The following is a 26046-nucleotide window of genomic DNA, read 5'->3' on the forward strand; positions in this document are numbered from 1 at the left end:
AAAAATCAGCATCCTCAGTGCAATGGTCCTCTGGCGCCACCTAGTGCACGAAAATGGAAATGGCTCAAGACTGCGCAGTCCTGGACCGTTTGTTTAAGGGAGCCTCCTGAGGAAAGCACATTATTTGTCATACGCGGGGCGCTTATATTTAACTGTTTCTGAACAAAACATGAAGCATTCAACTTAACACCAAATGCTACTAGAGAAAATACTGTTCATGCAATGGTAATCACTCTCTTCTCCCCTCCAAAACTATCATAATTGAAGGTTTAAAAGCAGAAAGCCCCCGACGGGAACAGTTACAGAAGCTTGATGCTGCATCCCAGAGGCTGGGAGAGGGAGCTGCAGGCAGCTGTCCACTGGGAGCTTTCAGGACCTTCTTCAGGGCCGACCCACATCATCTCAGGGTTTCCAAGCTGCAGTCCAAAGCCCAGCTAAATCCTGGGAGACAGTAACAAAACGGGTTTCAGAAATGACCAACACAGCCTCTGCAGCCAGAGCATGTCTTGGGGTTGACCTGCGACTGCAGACACACTCTGAACTCCTTTTGGCCTTAAATCAGCTTAGAGTCTCCCCATGTTATAAGGGCAAAGTTGGACGGAAATTGACGCAGTAATTAAGAGGTAGGCTCTGCATGCCCATTATATCGAAGGACAAGGCACAAAGCACACCGCTTTAAGGTGGCCGTAACTACCCTGCGTCCTAGGCTACCCATCCCTGAAACCAGAAGCACGCATCAGTGACAACCAGAGGAGCTCACACCGAACGCTCCTGGGGTTTGGCCTCAGGGGAACGATGTGGACGGGGTCACTCGCCTCTTGAACCCTGGGTTTCTCTCCCTAACAGAGGATGCAGTCAGCGCTTCATCAGACTGTTTGAAAGATGAGAGAGACGGCAGCAGACTGACACATAGCAGTCCCTGCCCCTCCTGGGTGGATGCTACCACCTCCCTTTCTCCTCCCCAGCGCTGCTCCTGCTCCTTGGCTGAGACAGTTCGGGGACTCCTGAGGAAGGTGTCTGTTCGTACAGTGAGAGAGGATGCAGGAAAAGGGGGGAATTCACTGAAAGCAGCAAAGACGTGGATTCTGACCTGAATCCTCGGCAGCCCAAGGAGTTTCTCCAACTCTTGAGGCTTCCACCACAAAAATAAGGGCTCTGGAAGATAACCCCAGGATCCCATCTATCCCGTCCTCCTGAGTAAATACGCCGCGAAGACGCTGTGGCTCACTGTCAAGCCAAACTGCACACGGATCTGAAGTTGCGTTCCTTGTCACTTGTCAAGAGTTCAGAAACGACCCACAAACACCCAGGGCTCTTCCTTCAGAGCTCCATGTCAGCGGTCTTCAAACTCCGCATAGACAGAAAACACCCGGGAGAGCTCCTGAACACACACGTATTCACACAGGCATACGCATGTACACATGAGGAAACACACACACACTCAGATGCTCACTGGGCCAACTTCTTCCCTCCTGTGGGCCATGTTCCCTTCTGGTCACACTTGACTTTCTGGCTTTGCAAAGTCAGGTTTGCTCCTGGGTGATCCAGCTTGTAGCATTCCTGACAATCTGTCTGTCTGTCTGTCTCTCTCAGGACAAAGTGACCAAAGATTAATCTGCCATGTAGGACAGGACTGCTGTTAGCTAACTAGGTGCTGAAGAACCTCAGAGACCTTTTGCCCCACAGCGGGAGACAGGCCACTTTCAGACTCAGAACCAGAGCTCCTAGGTGGCACTGCTAGCTTCTACCTGCACAAAAGCACTAAAGACCAGGTCTGAAAGGCAACACACACACACACACACACACACACACACACACACACACAGCCCCACCCACAGCCTGCTGTTAGCTTGAAGGATAATGAGGATCTCACCTCATCCTGAACTCCTATCTGTCCCCCCCCCCCCCGCCAAGGCAGCAACGGGAGGTTTACCACCCACAAGCGCAGTAACCAGATGGGGGGGGGGATGGGGTGCACAACAGGATCCCGCCTTCAGGTGAGCCGAAGCAGAGAAAAGCAGTAACCAGATGGGGGGAGGCGGGGAAATGTGTGAGGCCTACGGGAGCAGCGGTACAGAAAGGGACAATGCTAGGCTGGGCCTCCCAGGTGTAGAGACAGGTTTGGGCTCCCAACTTTGTTGTGTGTTTTAGGAACGCATCAGGTGGGGGGCCTGGACACACTGCTCTTACCTAGAGGTCACAGCTGCCCTGTCAGGAGCCAGACCTCCTGCCAGGGTCTGTGCTTTCTCATTTATTCCTGTATGGATGTCTACCCAGCACTGTCCGAAAAGCAGGGGCACACAGCCATCCTTCAAATAAACCCAGACCGATTGCAGACGTGAAATATATATGTAACTGTGTCTTCGGAACTGTGGTGGGCAGCTGTGTGAGTGTATGTGTATGTGTGTCTAATCGGTGGGCAAGCAAAACAATAACTACACACACACACTTACACATATACAGACACAAAGGCACACATAAACGTTTTTCAAAGGAGACCCAACACAAACTACATTTGCGTGTATGCTTCTGTGTGTGATGTCCAAGGATGTTCACATCAGGCTGAGAATGCCTGACCACCTGCGTTCCTCGCTCACTGTGTCTTACTAGACTCCCCAGAGTGAAGAACCAGCGCTCTGGGGAAGAGGGGCGTCAGAGGGAGTAAGGACTCTGGATAGCAACCATGGCCTCCTCAGGGACCCCAAGCCCTTTAGTGTTAACCCATTACTTATCTGGGGGTCCTCGAAAGCCACAGACTGTTCAAAACTTCTGCCCCTTTTTCTGCACCCTGAGTCTAAGGGGAGAAAAGACAAAATTCAGAGAACAGACACAGGACAAAATTCACTGTGGCTTTAGCTGTCCTGCACTGAACTGTAAATGTAGTGAGGGTGTCGACAGCTACCTAGGGCACTGCCAAGGTCACTCCCTGGCATGAACACAGCTGAACAACCAGGAAAAGCAGCAGACCAAGCTTCAGGAAGGGCAGCCATGTTATACACCAGGATGGGAGAAGCCTGAGGCTAGGAGTTTGCTAACTGGATGCTGGCTTGGGTTAGGTCCCTGGGTCCTCCCCACCGGCTTACCCATCCTGCTGTTTCTCGTCCCAGAGTCCCTGGGAACGAGAGGCCACCATCTCAGAGCCTGCTCTAACCCTGCTTTAGAACCCTGAAATAAACAGGCCTGTGTCCCCACGTGGAAAGGCCACCCAAGAAAGTTCCAGAACAAAGCTGAAAGACCTGTGTGGCTCACAGTCCTTCCTGCCTCTGTCTTGCAAGAGGCCACTGCTGTCCTCAGGGAGACTCCTCTCACGACTGTTCCTCAGCACTTTCCTCAGTGAGTCCACACAGGGAAGGCCTGACCAACCCAGCAGCCACCAGAGCCACCTGGCTCCGGCTCATCCTTTAAGCCAAACCCTGAAGCTTAGAGGTGCACTTCCTGACCCCTAACAGCCATGAGTGACTGAAATGGAAGCCACCAGGACACAGGCCACACATAGACCGCCCGGCCCTTGGCGTCCTGCTCTGCAGCTCATCAGGACCACCTGCTCCTGCCCACTGATGCTTATTTTTGTAAAGAATGACAAGTGTCACTGAAACAGCCTGCATCTGTCCATCACTCCTCAATGCCTACACCCCTCCTGGGCTGGCTGCAGACATCTTTCCCTGTGCTGGGAGCAGCCAGCATTCCATCTCCTGGAGACGCTCTTCAAAGCTGACTAGAAAAGCCGAGGGAGAGATGGTAAACGCATCACTGTTTCATGGAAACCACCCCAAGACTGCAAATGGTTTCATAGAAAAGTCCATTTATTCATCCTCAGTGAAAACGCAGAAGGTACTCCCTCCACAGGCAGGAGTCGCGTGTTCCCGTGATGTCAGGGAAAGGAGGCTAGCGAACTGCTCAGGATCTCAGCAGAGGCCTGGAGAAGCCTCAGCTCCTCGGCCCGCAGCGCTTCCACAAAAGAGAGTTGGTCTATCGGCAACACTTTCCCTTCCTTCAGGTCAGAAACCTGCAAGGTATTTTTACATTTTTATTAGAATAGACATGTGCTATAAAATTTACCATGTAAACTGCTCTGAGGCAGCTGGTGGCCTTAAGGACTCCTGTGTGGGGTAGCCTTGGCTGTTCTCCTCCCTCTCTGTGTGGGGTAACCTTGGCTGTTATTCTCCACCAGATTACTTTTCATCTCAAACAAAATCTCTAAAGATGAATGAATAAGCAGCTCCCTCTCCCCCAAGCCCTGTGAATCTTCCTGCTCTGGGACCCTCCTGTAAGAGGAGAGTACTTGTTCTTCTGTATTTTTCTTTTCATTTAGGATAAAATCTCCAAATTGTACTAATTTTTTTTATTTTAATACAGTCATGTTTCTTATAAATGGATGATTTCTCATAAAACTTAAAGTTTATAAAATTAAAACACAGAAAAATATTTGAAATGCTATTAATAAGAAATCAAAGAATGGTTTCTAATAAAACATAAGGCAAAAAATAAGAATCAACGTAAGTGCCCACTGATGAGTGAATTAAGAAAATGTTAATGTACTTACATAACATGTACACACTTACACAAAAACAAGGGCTGGTGACGGAGCTCAGGTTTAGAGTATGTGCCCAGGTGTGAGGCCTTGGATTCTGTCCTCAATGTCACTAAAAACAGGAGCAGGAGTAGGAGACCCTACTATTTGTGACAAGAAGAATGAGCCTGGGGGACACTGGGTTAAATGAAATAAGCCAGGCACAATATCCAGAGCCTTTGCGTTCTTACATGTGAATGGAGGCAAGATTGTGGGCACGTCCGTAAGAGATAGAGTTCAGCTAGAGAGGAGGGAGGGAAAGACCCCAGAGCACTCGGAACAACACGTGACCACGGCTAGAACAGGACACGCAGGGCATGTCAGAGTGTAAGAGCTCTCGTCACAACACAAGAACAACAAGCCCTATGCGGAAAAAGAGTTATCTGTTAAAGAGCTTGACTAGGAAACTCCACACGGCGTGTATGACAGCATCGTCACGCGTCCTACTACAAGTAAAACTCCCCGTGGGATGCGTGGCCCGTGCACGACAGGAGGCGGGAGAGGGACATTGAGCACCAGCTTCTATTGCTATGCCCTACGTTGTTTTTGAGCCAGCCTGAAGTGCACCACTCGGACTAGGCTAGCTGGCCAGCAAGGCTTCATACGTCTCCTGTTTCCATCTAAATCCAGCGGTCTCTGCTATCTGCGCACTCAGGCACAGGCACACAGGCTGCCATTCCCAACCTTTAAAGGTGCTGGGGATCTGAACTCAGGTCCTCACACTTGCAAGCACTTCACCATTGGGCCATCTCCCAATACCATGACATAACTTTTAATATCAATCAGATGACACAGTCACACAGGGACTATAAAGCATCTGCTCCTTGAGATCCGAAAGGTCTCCTGACCACAGGGAAATCACTGAACACAGCCTGACACAGGGACTATGAATCACTTGCTCAGAGATCCCCAAGGCTCTCCTAAGTGCAGGGAAATCTGTGAACACAGCCACACAGGGACTATGGGGCTCATGGAGGTCCTCAAGGCTCTCCTGAGTGCAGGGAAATCTGTGAACACAGCCACACAGGGACTATGAATCACGGAGGTCCCCGAGGCTCTCCTGACAGAGAGCATGGCAGACGCCTTGGGGGCCAGGGACCTGGCACGTACAGTGTCAGGACACACACCTTGCGCAGAACACTGTGAGCGTCCTGGATTAAATCAGAGCATATTTTCTGGGCCGAGAGCAAGCTTGTCTTCTCATTTGTATCTGAGATTACTTCACCGAGGAGGACTTTTTTCCAGGATGGACTAGAAGAAAAATGTTCGATAAGGTCATTTCAGCAGGTCCCCAAGGTACTGGGGAAAGCATTCACTCTGCAACATGACACCCAGGCCATGTCCCTGTTCTTCTGACATCGCTGCAGCTCCAGAATGGAAGCCACCAGAGAGGAAGAAAGCAGCCGGGAGTAAGTCAAGGAGCCACCAGAAGAGGAAGAAAGCAGCCAGGAGTAAGTCAAGGAACCACCAGAGAGGAAGAAAGCAGCCAGGAGTAAGTCAAGGAACCACCAGAGAGGAAGAAAGCAGCCAGGAGTAAGTTAAGGAGCCAGCTAGCCTGCTTTTTGCCAGCTGTGACTGAACTGTATTTTTTATCACGATGCTGTTCACTGCGAACATAACTAGAGCCACACCCACCAGCTACAGGGGGACAAGAGGCAGAACTGTAAGGACAGAGTGGAAAGCCAGAAGACTCAGCAGCTGAGGGAGCGCGTGCACCTTAAGGGAAAGGTGACATCCAAGAACACAGTTCACTGCCAAATGCCCTACACATGGGGATGGCGGCCAGGCCGTTCTCCACACGCAGGTGAGTCACTTTCACAGGTGCTTTGGTGAGCAGAAGCGAGGGTGAGGGAAGATAAGGCCAAATGCCATCCTAGACCACATGGGTCTGTCCAGAGAGCAACCAGGAAACCAAAAGTTTCGAAGCAAGAAGGGGTCACGCCCAAGTCCCTCTACTTGGAAGAAGAAATGCAAGGGCTAGAGGCAGGAAATCTAGGAGTGTGTGGACGTGGCTTAAAGCAGGAGGTAAAAGCATGCAGATCGAGGGTACACAGGCAGACAGATATTCCCAACAGCTGACAGGACACCTCAGGTAAGTGCTGAACGTCAGCTTCAAAGCCAACGGCTCAAACACCAGGAGATGACTTACACACAGGAACACCAAGAGCTACAGTGTACCTAAGTGTCTCGTCTATAATGACTATCGAATTTAATCTTCATAATCCCCTACAAATAAAACACACTGTCCCATTCAGATTCAAAGAAACGAAACTGGGAAAGGTGGAGGCCCCACTTCGCAAGGCAGAGCAGAGAGGCAGAGATGGTCTAGGCACTCATCAGCCAGAAACCCAGCCACGCCCCTCACGCAAGTGACCCAGTGAGAAAAGCTAATCTGGGGGTGACCTCTGCGAACAGCTGTTGCTCTACCTGAAAAGGATGCAAACATGCCTCATTCCCACAGGGTCCACAGAGCACAAATGAAGGGATCAATGAATGAATGAATGGGGAGGGCAGGCAAAGGGGTGTGAGAGGAGGACCGGAGAAAGCGGTGAGGAGCCAAGCCCTTCCTGCGCTCTTGTTATGCACCAGGCTGACCGCAGACCTGCCTGCCTTCTCCAGGGAACAGCACAAGGCAGGAGACGCCCCAGGCACAGAGCTCACTCCATCTTCTAGACAAAACATAGCACACGCTAAAAGTAAGAGCTCCTACCACTGCCCCTGAACAACTGGGGGGTCAGGGCACATACAGGAAGAGCTCAGAGAATAAAACCTGACCCCACTCACATGTAGCACTACACTCAGGATTGTATGACTCTGCCACCTTTCACAAAACCACATTAGGCTGCTATGAAATAGACGACTACTTAGCAATGACAAAAATGGGGACTAACACATACACAGGTCATACACACTACACACCGGAAAAAGAAGACAGAACGCAGATCACTGTTTCCTGTAATGTTAGTTCAGTGGACAGAAAAGGCTCAAAGGGTGCGAGGTGGCTTCTGTCAAGCTAGAGACAAGCTAGAGTCATCTGGGAAGAAGATAGCTCCATGTAACACAGCATCTGGAGCACTGTCTCCACCAACAGTGGTGCTGTGCCTAGGCAGATGATCCTGGGAGATATAAGAAAGGTAGTTAGGGGGCTGGAGAGATGGCTAAGAGGTTAAGAGCACTGGCTGCTCTTCCAAAGGTCCTGAGTTCAATTCCCAGCAACCACATGGTGGCTCACAACCATCTATAATGAGATCTGGTGCCCTCTTCTGGCTTGTAGGCAGAACACTGTGTCCATAATAGATAGATAGATAGATAGATAGATAGATAGATAGATAGATAGATAGATAGATAGATAGATGAGGAGGAGGAGGAGGGGGGGGAGGGAGAGGAGAAAGGTAGTTAAATGTGAGCCTGAAGAGCAAGCCAGTGAACAGCATTTCTCCATGGCTTATGCTTCAATTCCTGCCTTGAGGTTCCTGCCTTGAGTTCCTGCACTGACTTCCCCCAGCCATGGGTTGTGACCTGGGAGTATTGTAAGGAGAATACACTCTTTCCTTCCCAAACTGCATTGGGCCGTGGTGTCTGTCACAGCAGCAGAAAGCACACAAGGACAGGCAGGGATAGGGAATGCTGCATGGAGATTCTAGGACCTTGAGCTCACTGTTCCAGTCAATACAGTGTATCAATACAAATATCCCCGAAAGAGGACATATGAACACTTGGCCCACAGAGTGTCACTAAGAAGGGATGTGGCCTTGTTGGAGGAAGTGTCACTGTGGGAGCTGGCTTTGAGGTCTCAGATGCTCAAGCTACACCCAGTGTGGCCAACCGTCCCCTTCTGCTGCCTGTGGATCATGATGCAGAACTCTCTCCAGTATTGTGTCTTCCTGGATGCTACCATGTTTGAAACCTCTGAGACTGTAAGCCAGCCCCAGTTAAATGTTTTCCTTTATCAGAACTGTCCCAGTTATTCCTCAGGCTGAGTGAATGCAGTCATGATTGCTAGTTCATCTTGATATCTGTGTGTCCTCTTGACTGTAGATAGCACGGAGGGGGCCTGAATACAAATGGCCTCCATAAGCTCACATATCTGAATGCTTAGTCATCAGGGAGTGGCACTACTTGAGAAGGGTTAGGAGGTGTGGCCTTGGTGGAGGTGTGTCACTGGGGGTGGGCTTTGACGTGCCTCTGAGCAGCGTCAGCACTGACTGTGCTCCTTCTTACTCAGAACAGTAAGCACCAGGTCACCAGGGGGAACCTGACACAGCGCCAACTTTTCCGAGCGTGCACTCTGAAGGTGAAGGCCACAGCAGCTCCACAGCACAGCCCCTCCTTCCCCCTCTCCTGTAAGCCTCCCAAACAAGCCCCTTCATTCTCCATTGGAGCTTCCACACAGTGCAAGGGAAACTTACAACTGCTCAGCTTCTAGACACAACAGCTTGAGAGCTGTGAGTAGCCTCCAAGATGGTCCATCCCATCCAAACGTCAGATTTCTATGAGAGAGAAGCAGGCAGCACAAGTCTGTCAGTGAGAAACAATAGACGGCAAACACCTAGGAACCTAGCAGCGGCTCTGATCTGGTGCCATGTTAGGTCACCTCCACGCAGAAGCGAAGATGAGTCTGAGTTCTATGACTGAAGCTGGGGTAACAGATCAGGCTTTGTGTGGTTCACACACAAATGGAATCTGTCCTCTGGCTGTTCTGGGCTGTGTGGGATAGTTTCATGTCAACCTGACACAGGCTGGAATCTCTAGAGAGCAGGGAGAAACAATTGAGGGAATGCCTGCATGAGATCTGGCCGTAGGCAAGCCCATCCAAATTAGTGACTGATGGGAGGGCCCAGCCCATGCTGGGTGGTGGCCCTGGGTTCTACAAGAAAGCAGGCTGCGCAAGCCATGGGGAGCAAACCAGTAAGCAGCAGCCCTCCATCTGCTCCTGCCTCCAGGCTCCTGCCTCCAGCTCCCTGCGCTGCTTGAGTCCCTGCCTTGGCTCCCTTCAGTGATGGACCACAGCATAGAATGTGAGCCAAATAACCCTTTTCCTTTCCACGTTGCTTTTGGTCTTGGTGTTTATCACAGCAATAGTAACCCTTAAAGGTTGAAAAGCCACTTTCCAGTCAGTTTCAGTAGGGCGCTGAATTTGGTTTAGGGACCACAGCAACTCTGCCACACAGTTCGCAGTGAGCTGAACGGCGAGGCCGTGGTCGTGCTGGAAAGCAAACAAGCACAGCCAGCCCAGCCAGCAGCATCACACTGTTGCTGCTTATGCAACACCTCATTTTTCCAGACAAGAAGCGGGGAAGGGTGAGTTTGGGATCTTGTCCATGTCACTGTCCCTTATCTGTACCCCGATGCCAGCCGACGAGTTCTTCTAGGGGTCAGCCTGGCCCGTGACAGCCCAGCACTATCCCGCCTGACCCTGGCCCTCCTAAGGACACGCACAGGACTGCTTCAAGCTTGACTCTCACATTCGCAAGTGTCTTCCACCCTTGAGCGTGTAGAACACCAGGCATGACTAAGAGCTTAATAAACACCAACCTGTCAGCTAATTCGGAGGCAGAGGTGTCACACCTACAGGAACCAGAACCCTGAGAAAAGCACTTACTCTGTAAAGCCGTGATCCCTCAAAATGGACATCTTCTTGTGCAGCTGCTTCTCTGCTGGTGGGGAGCACTTCACCAGCATCTCTGCGTCAAAGGGAGAAAAACATCAGAGACTCAGGGTTCAGACAAAGTACACGCCCCTCTCCTTCAGCTCACTTCCCCTCCCGCTGGCCACCCCGTCAAACCAAGTGTTTTGATTTGTTTTGATTGAGTGTCCTGATTCACACTCAGTGTCTCCTCAGGACAACTTGCTGAGTTCTTGGGCCCTGGAAAAGCTATGAGGTTTGTGTGTGTGTGTGAAAAGGCTGAGGACAGACCACTCAGGAGCCAGGCTCCTGCTTCCACTAAGCACACCGACAGCAGAAGAGGAAGACCATAGAAACCCTGCTGGGAAAACGCCGGAGCCAGGCTGCTTAACACAGGGGGATGGCAGTACTACAAGGCAGACTGAAAGCAGTCCTCCAGTGGTGACTGTGGCCACAAAGTGAACCGTGAAAACCGGCAACTGGTGACACCATTTGGAAGGAGAGAGAAAGCAAGGGGCCACTGTTTCGCTTTTGAGGTGATGAAAGGCTTCAGTTCTGTCTTATACAGAAAAACAAAACCAGGGATCTGGGCTGTAAGTCTGACAAAAGCAAGCCTCCCTGTCCTCTATGGGGCGCCTGCCCAGGCCAGTCGGTGGTGCTGCCTTGGAGGCAACCCCCAGGCCCTACTCCATTTTTAAAGGTACCAACAACTAAGTAGCTGTTTGCCGGGTTCAGCTGGCCGAGGCTGACAGTTAGGGCCACCGTCATCTTCCTAAGTCACTGTACAAGCCCCTGCTCTCGACTTCCTTTCAAACAATTAAATGCACATATTTATGTTATGTGGTGTGTGTTACCACACACGTGTGAAGGTCAGAGGACAATCTGCAGAAGTCAGTTCTCTCCTTCTGCCCTGTGGGCCCTGAGGCTTGGACTCGGGTCACCAGGCTCTGCGGTAAGCCCCTTTACACACTGACCCACCTTGCCAGCCCAGTCCTGGCTCGTCTATCTTTAATCTAAGGAACATAACTGTTATTCTGCCTACATGGTAGAGAGCATCTCCCTGAGAGTTCCTATATTCATGAGCCTGTACATAAGTGACTCGAATACATGCTGGGAAGTGAAATCTGTGGCCACATGCTCGTGGCTTAGCTGCTTGACGTAAGTGTGTAGTGAGTTCCTGCTCATTGCTCTAGTCTTATTCCATCTGGAGTGACGGTGGTATCTCAGTACAAAGATTCCGGTCTCTTCCCAGCCATCTCCTAAGCAGCTCTCCCATGCCTTCTCAGTCATCACCCTGAGTATCAGTCAGTTCTGCTGCTTTTACTAAAATACAGAAGTTCGATCAGGAAGGCAGGGCTAGCTGTGCCCGCGAAACCTGAATGTTGTCTGGGAGGGCTCTTCCCATCTCAACAGGAAACCGCATTATTCTGCCTCGGGAGGATCTGACACCAACCTCCTGAGACAGCCACGCAGGCATGAGGATTGCCGAAGGAGACGAAGCCATACTCCAGGAGCAGCCGCTGGTTATCATGGGGGCCGTAGCAAATGAACACCTCCTGCTGCCTCCCACAGCGCGACACTGCTCTAATCTCATAGCAGCTGGTGCTCTCGTTGAAGGCTGCTTTTACCTACAGGAGAAAGGCAGGAGATTTCTCCTTTTAACAGAGGTCTAAGAGGCGCACCAAGGCCACGTTAACTTTAGTAAAATGTGGTAAGAAAGACTTGGCAGTGGGTCAGCCACGGTGGGGAAAGCTGCCGCCCTGATGGACTTTTTCCAGCCAAGGACTCTGAAAATAACCAAACACATGACACCTGACTCTGCTCAGATAAAATCAGCAGGAGCTGACCTGCAAACAGGGAGGAACAGATGGTGGTCCTAAGGCCTGTGCCCTGCAAGAGGCCACAGACACTGTGCCAGCTCTGTGCTCCTGGTCCTTTAAGACTATAAAGGTCTCCTGTCGCTCAGGACCCCCAGCTCCCACCAACTAACGATGCCTGTGTTCTTCTGTGCTAGTTCATAAAGTCACTGAAGCACAATGTCCACACACCAATAAAATCAAAGTGAGGCCGCTGGGGGCTGTGTGCCCATGTCCAGCACCTATGCCCTATGGACCCGACGTTGCTCACCCCCGGCCCAGCACCCTCCTCCTGGCCCTGGACTCATACACTGAAGGCTGGAGATGCCTTCTACAAAAGTGGCAGAAAGGCTGGAACCATCCCAGGGACCTCCCTGAGTGCTCCTTCCACTGGCACGTGAGACCACACATGACACTGATCTCTTCATGGTAGCATGTCTCTCGGAGGGACAGTAAAGGCACAAATCCCAATCCAGTGTGCCCTGAGCAGGTTTCAGATGAGCCGACAAGGCCTCTTCTCTCTGCCCTCCAAGCCTGGCCTTTCTCCCCTGGTGTCTCTCCCAGCATGCAATGCAAACACATATCTGTCCAGTGTGTGCCAGTGGGGAAGGCACCATGACTATCGCTAGTGGAGTTCATGACCCCCAGCCTCCTGCCCACATGAGTTCCCACCCATTCAGTCATCACACCTTGCCCTGAGTGCCGAGATACAGAGGCACAACAAAGAGCCTCCAAGTCTGTAGAGTTCGCTGAGGAGGCACAGATCACCCCCACTCGGAGCACAGATGGCCATGCAGGCAGGAAGGAAAGTTAGCCTGCACCCCAGTCCTGAAGGGCAAGAAGGGACAAAGCTGGCCTGAGCTGGTGAAAAGGCGGGGGTGGCTCAGCACAGGGCCCTGTAGGCCTGGAGAGTGGCACAGGACAGAAGCAAAGGAGGCAGCTAGGTGCGAGAATGACATCAGGGCTGGCAACTCAGAGCGGCACGAGGGCAGGGAGGCCTACACACTGACCTGAAGCAGGTTACACCTCCACGGCGGGTCCATCCTTGTCTCTACCTATTGGAATTCTATAACAGCAGCTCCTCACCTGGACGTGGGGGCTGTGATTCAGCAGATCCAGGTACGGAGCGAGCGCACATGTGTCCGGCTCTGCGGAGAGGCAGTCCTGCCTCCTGGACCTCAGGTACACGGCTCTGGTGTTCACAGTGCACCAGGCCCACAGGAAAGCAGGGTAGCTGAAAATGCTGTCCACAGACTCTACAAACAGGGGCTGCAGAGCACAGAAAAAGCCTCTGGAGGAAGCAAACAAGTCCTGCACACAGGCCTTCTGCTCTTCCGCCTTTGCCTTTAACGGGTTTGGAAGAAGGTCGACCACTTCCGGCTCCCAGCAGACCGGGCAGGTATATGACTTGGGTAGAATGTCCAGGTAAGACTTCCAGGGGGACCGATCACCCGCATGCTTTTCTGAGACTAAAAAAGTGCACAGCGCCAGCAGGGGAGACAGAGGAGGCTTCCACCTGGTAAAATGAAAGACAAATTGGGCGGATTAAAGTGTGTTAACACGGAGTCTCAACTCTGAACATTGCTAAGTCTATGGCACAGAAGCTGAATGTGAGTAATTATTTAGAATACAGCTACATAATTTGTATTAGAACCCATAAGTTCAGGAAGAAAACCTGCAAGATCCCAGCAATATGTAAGGAGCAGATACAGTTTCTGTCTCAGCCGGCACTGTCCAGAACTTCCAGCAGCAGTGGTGGGGAATGCTGTTCTGCGTTTATCCAGGACACAAGCCTCAAATGCCTGTTGAGTAACTGGGACGTGGCTTGTGTTACTAAAGAATGGCTTAAGTGCTACTTAACCACAAATACTTTAAATTGAAAGTTCCACGAGCCAGCCTGCACTGCACTGGACAGTGCGGCCCTTGATCTTTGTGTCCTGTGCACTCCCTGTGCTGTGTATCTTACAGCTGAAACCCACGAGCTCACAGTGAGGCTTTCAGCAGGAGAGCCAGGCTGGACACAGGCGACTGACCTACTAGCCACAGAAGCAGCATTAGTGGGAGAGCACGGGATGGGTCGGGCGCACTCTAGCGAGGCACAGCCCTAGGAACGGTGTGCCGACTTGGGTGGAGTGCTGACAGCTGGAGCCCAGCCCCTCTGAAGCAAATCAGAGCAGAGCAGCCTCGCCTCCACAAAGGCCCACAAGAACCTGGGGTGAGGGGAGCACAGGGGACACCTACTTGGGTTAGGAAACAGCACAATCTGACCCCAACACAGAAATCCCTTCTGCTGAGGCTCTCACTCACTCCATCCTCAGGGATGCTCCAAAACCAAGGCTCTCAACCTTCACTGCCTGTTCTCCATCCCTAACTAAAGCGCTTCCTGATCACAGGCCAAGCAGGTGCGACAGAAGGACACCGGGGCAGTGAGCGGGCATCGGGAAGCCTTTCTAGGACGGAAAGAAACAGGCTCCACTGTTGTCATATACACCATCCCATTTCACACTCACTTTCTGGTAAACAGAGAACAGGGTTCACACCCACATCCCAGGAAGCCTTAGTAACATGGTCCACAGCGAATCAAGAACAAATCTGACAAGACTTTCAGTCACACCGAGTCTCTCTCGGCTGGACAAGAGTTGGGTCCTCAGGCCCTGTGCCACAGAGGGCATGCCCGCCAATGGCAGGAAGTCTCAAGAGGCAGCACTGGCAGGCACCAGTGCGCAAGGCGTGGTCACTTACTTCTTAATGTAGGGCCCTAAGGAGCTTCGGATCACGGTGTCCGTGGTGAGCAGGCAGCTCTCGGGCAGTGACATAATCATCTGGCCCTCCTTGACAAAGAGAAAGTAGAGTTTAGAACACCTCAGCTTTGCAAGAGTCTGAGATCTGAGTGCTGACGCCCACCATCACCTACAAGGGGCCAGAGTGCAGTCTGGCTGGTGAAGCTTCAAAAAGAAGCAGGGACTGTATGAGCCATTCATGCAACAGATTTTAATTGATTATCTGTGGAAGTAAAACCTTTGCTTTACCAGGACAATCAGTAATGGTTAGCTTGGGCTTAAAAACTAGCTGTGATTAACAAAAGACCAGCAACACAGATAAAAATCTTCGGGGGGGGGGGGCACCCCTTCAGGTTCAGCACACAGAAGCTGGGGTCCAGTGGGGACCAAAGCTGCACATCAAGCTGGTGGCCAACCTGGGTAAACACTGTGCAAGGCTTTGAAGACATGACCATGAAGAACCGCTGAGGCTTGGCCCCGGGAGACCCAGGAGAGGCCCAGCGAAGGTCCAGTCTCTGCTGCAATAAAAATCCCAGGACTGAAGGGGCCATGAAGAGAAACTGAGGTCTGGTAACGTCAGAGCCTGAGAGAGGCCATTGGTGAAGTTCTCGTCTCTGCTACAGTGGAGATTCCAGGATAGCGGAGATGCCAGGACGATGCAGTGGCCACCAAGGCAGCAGCAGGTATGGAGTAAAGCTGGCCTCAGCCTACATGACTAGCTAGATGTGCTGAGGATGGCAGAGCCCAGAGGATCACGTGTGAGCCCCAGACCCCAGGCAATGAGCTACAGGATTAGGAGGTGCAAACACAGGCTTCGGCTGTGATTAGGCATGCTTGGTTTTATGCCTTGGCTCTTCTCTTTTGAGGTAAGAAAGTACCTAATTTTGTTTCCTAAGTCTCAAAAATTTTGTTTATGGTAAAAAATATTTTCATGGCATTCAACAGAACTCAGAATTTCTTTGAAACAGGTTCAAATCTATAAATCTAAATCAGCCAGCACAAAGTATTTTTAAAAACAAAAAGAATTCAAACCACCAAAAGATACACTTTATATATTAACAAACAAAATATAAAAATGGAAGTCAACTAAAAAGACAACTAGGGAACAGATACAAGAACTTTGGAGGCTGTCCAGATGGCCTCTCCTTTCATTACCACACCCCTAAAACAGGTCTGATGTGAACTAGAATAGTCTTGCAAGAATTAGAGGTTAAAGAAAATGACTGAAAACGTGTTTAAATATTTTATAAATATTAACAAAAATATCTCATTGTACTTTGTCTCACTTCAGCCCCTTCTGAATGCGGCATCGACCCTCCTGCACGTGGCCTATGCGGACACTGACGCTGCACGTCCTACGCTGCGGTGTGATTTACAGAAGGAGTGTTACCGCAGGAGGAGAGAACTTAGCATGGCAAGCAGGCCCTCAGCTTGACAACTCACATCACACATCACTGCTGGCTGTATAGTCCACCTCTTTCCAAGGGTCATTTCCAAACCATATTCAACCTCTGTGAGGCTTCTAATGTACGTCGGAAATTTTCCTGCACACTCTTGTGCGAACAGTTATTTCCTTGAGTCCACTTTTTCCCGAAGAGAGCTGCTCCAGGGAAGGGTCATTTCTTACCTAGAGTATCCAGACCCCTAACGAAACTATTATGTTTGTGAAAAGACAGAAATATCAAGTAATCTGAATGATTTATTTATTTACTTACTTATCTTTGAGACTGGGTCTCTACGTAGCTGGCCTTGGCTGGCCAGACACTCACTGTGTGGAACAGGCTGGACGTGAACTCCAAGACTCGCCCACCTCTGCCTCCAGAATGGTGTGCAGCACCACACCCAGCCTTGAAGCCTTCTGAATTTGCCTTTGCAAACACTATCATGCCCCACAGAAAGGCAGTGCTGAACTAAGAACGTCCTCAGCTCCTCCGAGCTCATGGCTGTGCCGGTCACCGTGGCCGCGTTCACGGGTGGCCAGCTCTGGAGAACACTCTTGTAGAGGGGCTTCCCAGCCTCACATGAGGCAACAGCTTCCTGTGAGTGAGCCAAAGGCGACACTTCATTGCACGGCATCTGCACTTGGATCTTTAGGGGTGTTGGCACCCTCCCAGGGGTCAAGCACAGATATTAGGTCGGTGACCGTGGGAAAGTCGTGAAGAATTTGCCACTCACAGTTACCAGCTGCAGGCTCCTTGTCTCTGCCCAGAAGAGCAGTGCAAGCGTCTGCACTGAGCAGACTGGAGGAAGCCTGGAGAAGCCTTCGCTTCTGCTCAGTGCTGAGGAAGGAGCCAGGGCATCCTGAAACAGGGAATAGCTGGATGGGCTGGTAACTGTGGAGCCATAAATGTTTTCCAACGCTGCTGCAGTCTTTTAACTACCCTAGCATCGCTGCACTGTCCATGGCGGAACAGCACACCAGTGAGACCCAGCACCTTCAACGATGGGTCTCATAGGCAGGGATAAGCTGCCGGAGCTAAAGCTCCTTTAAACTGTCTGCTCGTACTTGGAAAGCAGCTGTATTTCAGGAAACGTCCTGCACTACAGGTTCAGTCACAGAGGCCTGAACCTGATAAACAGCTGCAGCATTCTTAACCACTTCAGTTAAAATCTTCTCACAATAACCAAAGGACCTCATTAGTTTGTCATTAATTCCCTATCGGTGACATTGGTGACAGCAGCCCCAAGAGGAGGTGCCCAGCCGCAGTGGGCCGAAGCGAGCCACAGAAGGCCATGATTCCCGCAGGTAAAGAGGTTTGGAAGGAGGGTAGCCAGGCTTCCTGGTCAGCTGTCACATGGTCATGCTGTCCTTCTCCACCAGCTGTCCATCCATCTAGTCCTCTTGCCACAGCGGCTCCTTGCCCAGCCTGGTGCCCAGCCTGGTGCCCACTCCTGCAGCTGCAGCCATGGAGCCACTTCACCGTGGGGTACCAGTGCCACAGTGGATGAGGTGTGCACTCCAGGTCCAGCCACGGTTCCGCAGGGTGAGGGAATGACACCAGAGTCTACTGACAGTCTTCATGTCCAGAGCAGAGGCTGAACACTAAGGCCACAGAGACCCCGCCTTCAAGGAGAAAGCAGCCACGAAGAAGTGCGGCCATGGCCCAGAGGAGACTGGAGAAGAGGGAAAGCATGGCCCCTGGCAGTGCTATTTTAACCACACTTTGAACTTTTAACGTGCTTGAACCTTCTCAAGGCTGAGGCTTTGAATGTTACGCTACAGTCTGCAGAGAGCTACAGCTATTTACTGAAGCCAAAGCCAAATAGTGAGCCAAAGCAATTTAGTGGCAGCTATTTAGTGAAAGAGTTATCTAGGACCCTAAGTCATGGGTGATAGATTTGTGAGGACATCTGTCTGTTAGTTTTAGAGCATCCGTGAGATAGCTTAAGAAAACATCCTTACAGTATCTTGCAGGTGTAATATTCAAGCCATGAAAGCACTCTTGCTATCTCCCACAGCAGTAATTACGCCTTCCCCCTTTTCCTGCCTTCTCCCTATATAAGCTGGGTAAAATTTCTAATAAACGAGGCCTTGATCAGACAAACAGACTTGGCTTCCTTCTTCGCATCTCTGTGTCCATCCACCCTTTTCACGCACACCCCCCTTTAGGAACCCGTTGAACTCCCGTGGGTCGGGACAACAGTTTATACTGTGGCACCAACACAAGATCATGGAAATAAACAGGCAAGGAGAGTTACAGTTTAATGGTGACATCTTTTTGTGCCAGGCTGACAAAGGGTTCTCCTATACTGGCTAATTTTGTCCACTTGAAATTAACTAGAGTTACATGGGGCAAAGAGACCGGCAGTAGAGACTGCCTCCACCAGAATGGCTTGTGGGCAGATCTGCGGGCACTTTAATTAATGATTGATGTGCCGGGGCCCAGCCTCCTGTGGGTAGCGCTACCCCTGGGCAGGTGGTCCTGTGTGGTACGGGTGCAAACACCAGCGCACGCACACACACACACACACACACACACACACACACAAAACTTGATGAATAAATTTATGTGATTTTAAAATAAAGAACCTGATTTGCCATTTTGGGGAAGTTGTATTCTGGATAAAACTTTAAACTAGCATAGGAAAAAAAAACACAAAAAGGTGACAGTGGAGATGACCTACATCACAAATGTCACTTTCCAGGCCAGAAAGCAAGCTGGAGGACTGGGACATGCTCTGGAATGTGCTCCAAGGCCTCCTCCCAAGGTGCTCCTGCTCTCAGCACATGTCAGAGCACAGATCCTGGACAAGAGCAGCTTCTGCCGCCATCACTGACACAATCTAAGCTCTCGGGTGCTGGGGAGCACTAGTACCTCCCCTGGCCGCCACCTTCCTCCTCTTGTGAGTTCCACTCACAGGGTGCAGGACCAGGCAAAGAGCGCATGCCTCAAGCCTGAGCAGACACTGGGGCTGAACCATCCCTATAAGGAGGCGAATGAGGCCTGCACCCCCACCTTGTTCCCTCACAGAGGCTTGGGGTGACAAGGAGCCGGAAGAGGTACACAGGCCCTCTCAGGGCAGATCGTCTGTCCCCTCTATGCTTGTCCAAGCGACACATCAACTCCAGTGCTGTCTCAGCAGCAGGAGTTCCAAGTCTGTCAAACAGCAAGCTTCCTTGCACAATCCTAAGCAAACACATCCATTTAGTAAGTAAGAGAAATGGCTACAGTGGTGAAGCACATTTGATACACACACACACACACACACACACACACAGATATACAAACACACACAGACACAGACACACACATAGGAAGTTCTCACCTGCAGTGATGTTTTACTCATCAGCCCTCTTCCTGTTCCTGGAAAAACCAAAACATGGAGGGTGAATCCTACTGCCCCCTTACAGACTGAAAAAAGGTCAGAAGGAGGCAACCCTGCAGGTGGGGTCCTCGGCCTTTCCCTCCCGGGAGGATGGGACCAGGAAGCTCTTCTGGACAATGAACTGGCCTTTCTAGAGGTTTTCTGTCCATCAACAGCAAAGCCAGGCTTGGGTCAGGATCTAAGGGCCCTGGCACAGGGGCCAGGCCGATACTGTTCTCCCAGTGAGCTGAGGAAGAACTCCACCTGCTACAAAGTAACCAACTGACGCCCATTCTTTGACACAGAAACAGAAAGTTAAACACCCTGCCCTAGGCCGACAATGAAGCTCACACTCCTAAACCAGCAGAGAGCTTGACAGACCCAGGGCCTGTGAATGCTGTCGGTAAGTCAAGCCCTGATAAATAAAGCCAGGGAAAGCCTGAAGGGGCAGCTCTTCATACCGTCTTCTAACAGGAACTAGCACAAACCATCTGCTAAAACTACAACTTCACACAAAAATACTCGTGTGTGTGGATGCCCACCCAGCAATCCTCCTCCGCTTGGCACTAGACTCAGGCTGACCTGGTGATTTTGTGAATAATTGCTCCAAAGCAACTGTGTAACCCTTCCATTTTACCTTTAAACCCCATGCCTCCCTGTTCACTCTGAACATTCCACCCCTATAATACCTCGAAAATAATAGTTAGCCTCTGTTGATGTTCAGGCTGGCAGCGCAGTCACCAGGTATGACCGACCCATATGGAGTACCCTCAAGTGCATCTCCTCACTCAGCCGGAGACACTCAGGGAATCATTTACCTTGGGAGATGGAAGTCAGTTTCTTCCAAAATAAGTATAGGAAAAGCACCTTGGTGTGTGCAGGACTCCCTCTCCCCAGCAGGGCCTCCTGCTCTCAGCCTGACTTCATCTGGAGAATGTCTCTAGACAGATACCCTAAGAACCACTTTTGATAACCGATCTTTGACACAGCTCCCGGCTAGCTCTCCCCTCCCTGCACCTATAGGATAATTAGGTGCTGTTTAATGCAAATCAAGCATCCTTGAAGTGCCTAGTTTCAACACCTATGCTTGGAGGCTCCACCCACTCCCCAAGGGTACAGCCCTTGTTCTCTGGAATTAGAGCTGAAGCAGCTCCCTGAAGTGGTTCCCAGGGTGTCTGATCTCCATGGTGCTGGCTCACCTGCCTTCTAAACTCTGCACCTAGGAGCCTGCTCCCCCTGCCCTGGTGGGCTGGTGGAAACAGGCCCCCAGGCAGGAAGAGAACTACAGGTTCTTTAAAGATGAGTCAACTGATGCCTTCCCAAGAGTGCCTAAGACTTTATATCTTTCAAGAGTTATTGTTCTTCCATTTATTTATTTATTCATATTTTTGAGACAAGGTCTCCTCATATAGCCATGGCTTGCCTGGAGCCACCATGTAGCCAAGGCCTGCCTCTGCCTCCTAAGTGCTGGAATCATGCCCGGCCCTGTGCTTCATCTTATTATTGTCATTTTTCCTTCATTTGACATTTGTTTCCATATACCACCTCTCTCTAGACAGTAAGGTAAAGTACAGATGGTCACACCCAAACACAGGAAGCCCAGCATACAGCAACAGATGTGTTTCCAGAGCCAACACAGCCACTTCAGGGATCGCCTCCGCCTTCCACAGGACGCTTACCTGGAAAGCAGGCAGGCACTAAGCCTGTGTCTTCAAACTTCCTTTCTTTCAGCCATTTCTTTAGCTCTATAAATTCAGATCTGTAGCTCTCGTTCACTGGTCAGGAGAGAAGAGAAATACCACAATTGACACCGTTGTACCAGCAGGCCAGCACTTCAAAGGTTTAAGACCGATGAAGCAGATCAGACAAGCAGAACAGAAAGGGAAAAAAATCTCACTAAAAATGAAAATAGTACATGCTAATGGTACATGGTACAGAAAAGCTATTCACTAAACTATTTCCATGCATGCACAAAACCATTTGATAAAATCTAATATCAATCTGGTAAAGATTATCAGCAACTAAAAACAGAAAGAAACTTCCATATCCAGATAAGTAACATGAAACAAAAAACATAGGGCTAGGACAGAGTGGGAGAGGGCAGGGACAAGGGAAGGGACACCGTCGCCTGGAGCAGAACGTCTATAGCCCCATGTTCCAATTCCAGCACTACTGTTCAGCTGCCATATTAACAAGGAACTGCTAAGCGGCTGCCTCCTGAGAGAGGAGCAGGCTAAGGTATAGTAGTTATTTAACCAGTGCAAAAGGGGAAAATAAAAATATCAAGTTGGAAAAAAAGAAAAATTATTTTCAGAAGACACAATCATGGAATATCGAAGACTATCAAAACAACAAATGAGTTTAGCAAAGTTGGAAGATACAAATCAATACATAAAAAATTAATTGTATTTCCATGTACTATAATAACCAAAAATTCAAATTCCCAAAAATGCTATTAAAATACAAAATCCTTAATAGATCCAAATATATAGATAGATATGTATAGATATATGATGTGTATATATGCATCAAAAGCTATAAAATACTGCTGAAAACAAGATACACTGTAAACATGACTCTCGGATTTTATGATCCTTTTAGTTATAAGTTGAAGCTCTCACGATATTTGGAAACAGGCCCAGAAGTGAACACACAGGGTTAAAGTCATAAGCATGGACATTTCATGATGGGACTGCTATGGATGTGTCTCATTGGTACAGCATGCACTTACGATACATGAGGCCACAAATTTGGTTGCCAATGTCCCTTTCCAAAAGTGGGAAGAACACAGATTTCCATCCCATGTGAGGACACATAAGAACCAAGCTAGCCACAAGCCAGATAGCCCTTCCCAGGAGCCCAGTTATCCAGAACCTTGATGCTAGATTTCTCAGCCTCTAAAAGTTACTGAGCTTAAGCTAACCAGGGCATGCCATTCAATGACGGTAGCCCAAGCTCAGGCCTAAACAAAAACAAATTCTGATAAAGACTAATGAACTTGGCATGGTGGCACACACCTTTATCACCACCATTTGGGAGACCAGGAGTTTAAGGCCAGCCTCAGCTACTAGTAAATTCAGGGCTTGGGCTATAGTGAGACCCTGATTCAAAATAATAAAGAATGGGTAAGACATGAAAGTATCAATATGGTAATAATTAGGTGTATGTGTGCATATATTTAGCAAGCTGGGCATGGTGGTCCATGCCTTTAATTCCAGCACTCAGGACGCAGAGGCAGGAAGATCTCTGTGAGTTTGAAGTCAACCTGGTCTATATAACGAGTTGAAGCCCAGCCAGGTATATACAATCACATCTGTCTCCAAAAAATAAAAAAAATATATATATAAAAATATATAGTGAAAGTCAGGCACAGTGGCGCACACCTGTAATCCCAGAACTCAGGGAGGGCCAGCCTCATCTACAAAGCGAGTCCAGGACAGCCAAGGCCACACAGAGAAACCCTGTCTCAAAAAAGCATATAGACATACATACAGGCAAAACACCAATGTATATTATATATATTTAAATATATATTTCACTCTATATATAGTAAAAGACAATTAGGAATTAAAATACCAATTTAATATAAAACACTAAAGGTTAAAAGAAAAACAAGAAAAAGAAAACAAAACGAAAAATTACAGATGCAAGAAACCATCAAAAGGCAATATTCACTGGCTGGTTAAAGACTAGAGAGATGGCTCAGAGGTTAAGAGCACTGGCTGCTCCTCTAGAGGTCCCCAGTTCAGTTCCCAGCAACCACATGGTGGCTCACAACCATCTATTGTGAGATCTGGTGACCTCTTCTGGCATGCAGGTGTACATAGAGATAGAGCACTTATATATATAAAATAAATCTTAAAAAAAAAAAGACCAAAGTATATCACACCATTAATTGGACATGCTTTATATTAAGAGAGAGAAAGCACTCTGGGACAGACAAACAGAAGCAGGAACCCAGGGAAGAGCCAAAGAGAAGAAAAGCACAAACAATAAGGAATATGTTCATCCTCTTACAAAGTGTAAGGACACCATTAAGACGTGTTCTTCCTTTATGAACACGTGGAACAGTGTTCTGAGGGGCATGTGTCAGCTGACCCTCCTCCGCACTGGCCTCCTCCCCGGGGGCAGTAGTCTGTACCTCCTCTGGAGCCAGGGCTCTGCCTTTGCTTTCTGACTCTCCCCGTCCTTCCTCTTCGCTTCTGCATATTAAAACCGGAGCCTCTGTGTCCTGTTCAACCTAAAATAAAGGAGAGTCTCAGCCTTAACTCTCTAGTTGAGTGAGAACCAAAGACCTCGGTACCTTTGCTTATACAAAAACATATTTTTGGGAATGTTCTCATTAAAAAAAAAAAAAAAGAAATTCCTTTTTCTTTTTTTTTTAAAGAAATTTATTTATTATGTATACAATGTACACCTATACACCAGAAGAGGGCACCAGATCTCACTATAGTTGGTTGTGAACCCCCATGTGGGTGCTGGAAATTGAACTCAGGACCTCTGAAAGAGCAGCCAGTGTTCTTAACTGCTGCGCCACCTCTCCAGCCCCGAAATTCCTTTTCTTAAAAACTTTGTACACCAATTTTTTTATATTTTCATTTTTACCAATCGCTAAGTCCCCATTATGGGGGCCCTCTAAATGGTTCTCACCCTGTGGGTCACAACCCCTTTGGGATCACATATAAGGTATTTACATTCTGATTCATAACATAGCAAAATTACAGTTATGAAATAGCAGCAGAATGATTTTATGGTTGGGCTCACTACAACACGAGGAACTGTATTAAAGAGTCACATTAGGAAGGTTGACAGCCATGCTCTTCAGAGAGCAAACAAACCCTCTGGCGGCTCAGTTCTCACAGCTGATTCCCAGGACATACCCTTTGGTGACTTTCACAGCTCGGTGGTAGCCAGCATTTGGGGCACCACCACTTAACAGTGCTTAAGAACGCTCAGGGTCAGGAGACATGGCTCAGAGGAGAGGGTAAGGGCACAGAACACACACGCTGTGCAGAAGGACACAAGGTAATACCCACCCGCATAAAGCAATACGTACAAAGAACAATACATAGTCATCATGAAGCTCCCATCAGCTCAGAAGTCCCAACAGTATAAACTGGAATTTTAGACCTAGGATATAAAAATGAGTCTAATTAAATGGCCATGCAGTATACATGCAGTAGGCTAGAGAACGTGGAAGCCAACACTAAACACAAGCCAGAGACGACAGAGGCGTAAAATGACCACTGCATCCTACGTTGGTCTCTCAAAAGCCAAAAAGAGAAAATCCAGGGAACACAGACAGCAGAGTGGAGACCTAGTGTAGGAACTAACAACAAAAACAAATGGAAGCGTTCTTGGAAGACGCCTGCTAACATGTAAAACTATGCAAAACCAGTAATGAGCCCCCACCCGGGGCAGGGCGCGCCTGACACACCCTGCCCTCGCCTGGGGGAGGCGCTCCTCTCCCAGAGGCCCTTCACTGTATCACCCTGACGTCCTGGTCCTGCTGGCCCCTTTTTGCCCCTCTCCCGCTGCTCCCAATAAACCTGCATGTGTAGAATATAACTTCGTCTCGCCGTTAGCTCATTCCGTTTTATTTAATCAATCAAGTAAAAATAAAGTTGAAGAAAATTCCAAATTAAAAGATGGTTTGGGGGTTGGGGGGCAGCTGGAGTGATGGCTCACAGGTTAAGAGCGCACATGCTCCAGCAGAAGAGCAGAGTTCAGTTCCTAGCGCCCGCTTGTGTGTAACTCCAGCCCCGGGGGTCCGATGTCCTCTTCCGGCTCCCTATACACTGCACGCACATACGCAAGAGAAAATAGAGCCCTTTGGGGCCTGCCTCTGAGCAAAGAGAACCGCACTATTCTACAACAAAACGACCTGACGAGCATCATTTGCAAGCATTCCAAACGGAACTGTTACTATTTCCCCACTTCCGGTCAGGGAAAGGTTACAGGCGCGCACAGGAAGTTGGGGTCGGGATTCACACAGACTCCGTAAGGCCCAAACGAACCCCCCCCTCCCGTTACCCAGGCAACGCCAGGCCAACCCGGAAGTCCTCATGCTTACCTCAAGAACCTCGGCGAGGCGCGTGTGCGGATGCAGAACGCTGCCCAAGCCGGGGAGAAAGAGCTGTGCGCGGCGAGCCGGCCTCGGCCGCGCGCGTGCGCAGCTCCCAGTCCTTCCTCCCCACCCCGCCAACACACACCCCTTCTCCCTACACCCGGAGCCATAGCTGCCAGCCCACACTCCAAGAGCCAAATGAGAGTCTCTCCTCACCCGGTCCTTTCCTTCCTCCGACTCCTTGCCCTCTCCACCAGGCTGGTTTACCTAGCTCCCACCTTGCCGTGCCCTCCAGGTCTGGCAGTGCCCGTAGTGGTCAGGGCACAGGACTGCATCCCTCA

At 49.7% G+C, this 26046-nt stretch overlaps 1 protein-coding gene across 10 annotated transcripts; it reads right to left on the reverse strand.

Annotated features, from left to right (window-relative positions):
- Positions 1-3782: 3782 nt before the first annotated feature.
- Setd4 (SET domain containing 4) lies at positions 3783-26046 on the reverse strand. 10 transcript variants are annotated; one of them, XM_055614944.1, is made up of 12 exons: positions 25922-26046; positions 24695-24768; positions 23780-23878; positions 21318-21413; positions 19600-19637; positions 14795-14883; positions 13139-13568; positions 11650-11824; positions 10173-10254; positions 8980-9060; positions 5698-5821; positions 3783-4006 (listed from the first exon to the last, which is right to left on the reverse strand). In XM_055614944.1, exons 3-12 carry the CDS (start codon positions 23844-23846, stop codon positions 3872-3874), a joined length of 1317 nt encoding a protein of 438 aa, XP_055470919.1. In that variant the 5' UTR covers positions 23847-23878; positions 24695-24768; positions 25922-26046; the 3' UTR covers positions 3783-3871. The 10 variants fall into 10 exon arrangements, with proteins under 10 accessions (XP_055470919.1, XP_055470918.1, XP_055470917.1 ...); XM_055614943.1 differs by lacking the exon at positions 25922-26046 and adding an exon at positions 25712-25771; XM_055614942.1 differs by lacking the exon at positions 25922-26046 and adding an exon at positions 25342-25565.

The sequence above is a fragment of the Psammomys obesus genome, unplaced genomic scaffold, assembly GCF_907164565.1.
Source record: "Psammomys obesus unplaced genomic scaffold, mPsaObe1.curated_primary_1811, whole genome shotgun sequence".
Lineage (NCBI taxonomy): Eukaryota > Metazoa > Chordata > Mammalia > Rodentia > Muridae > Psammomys > Psammomys obesus.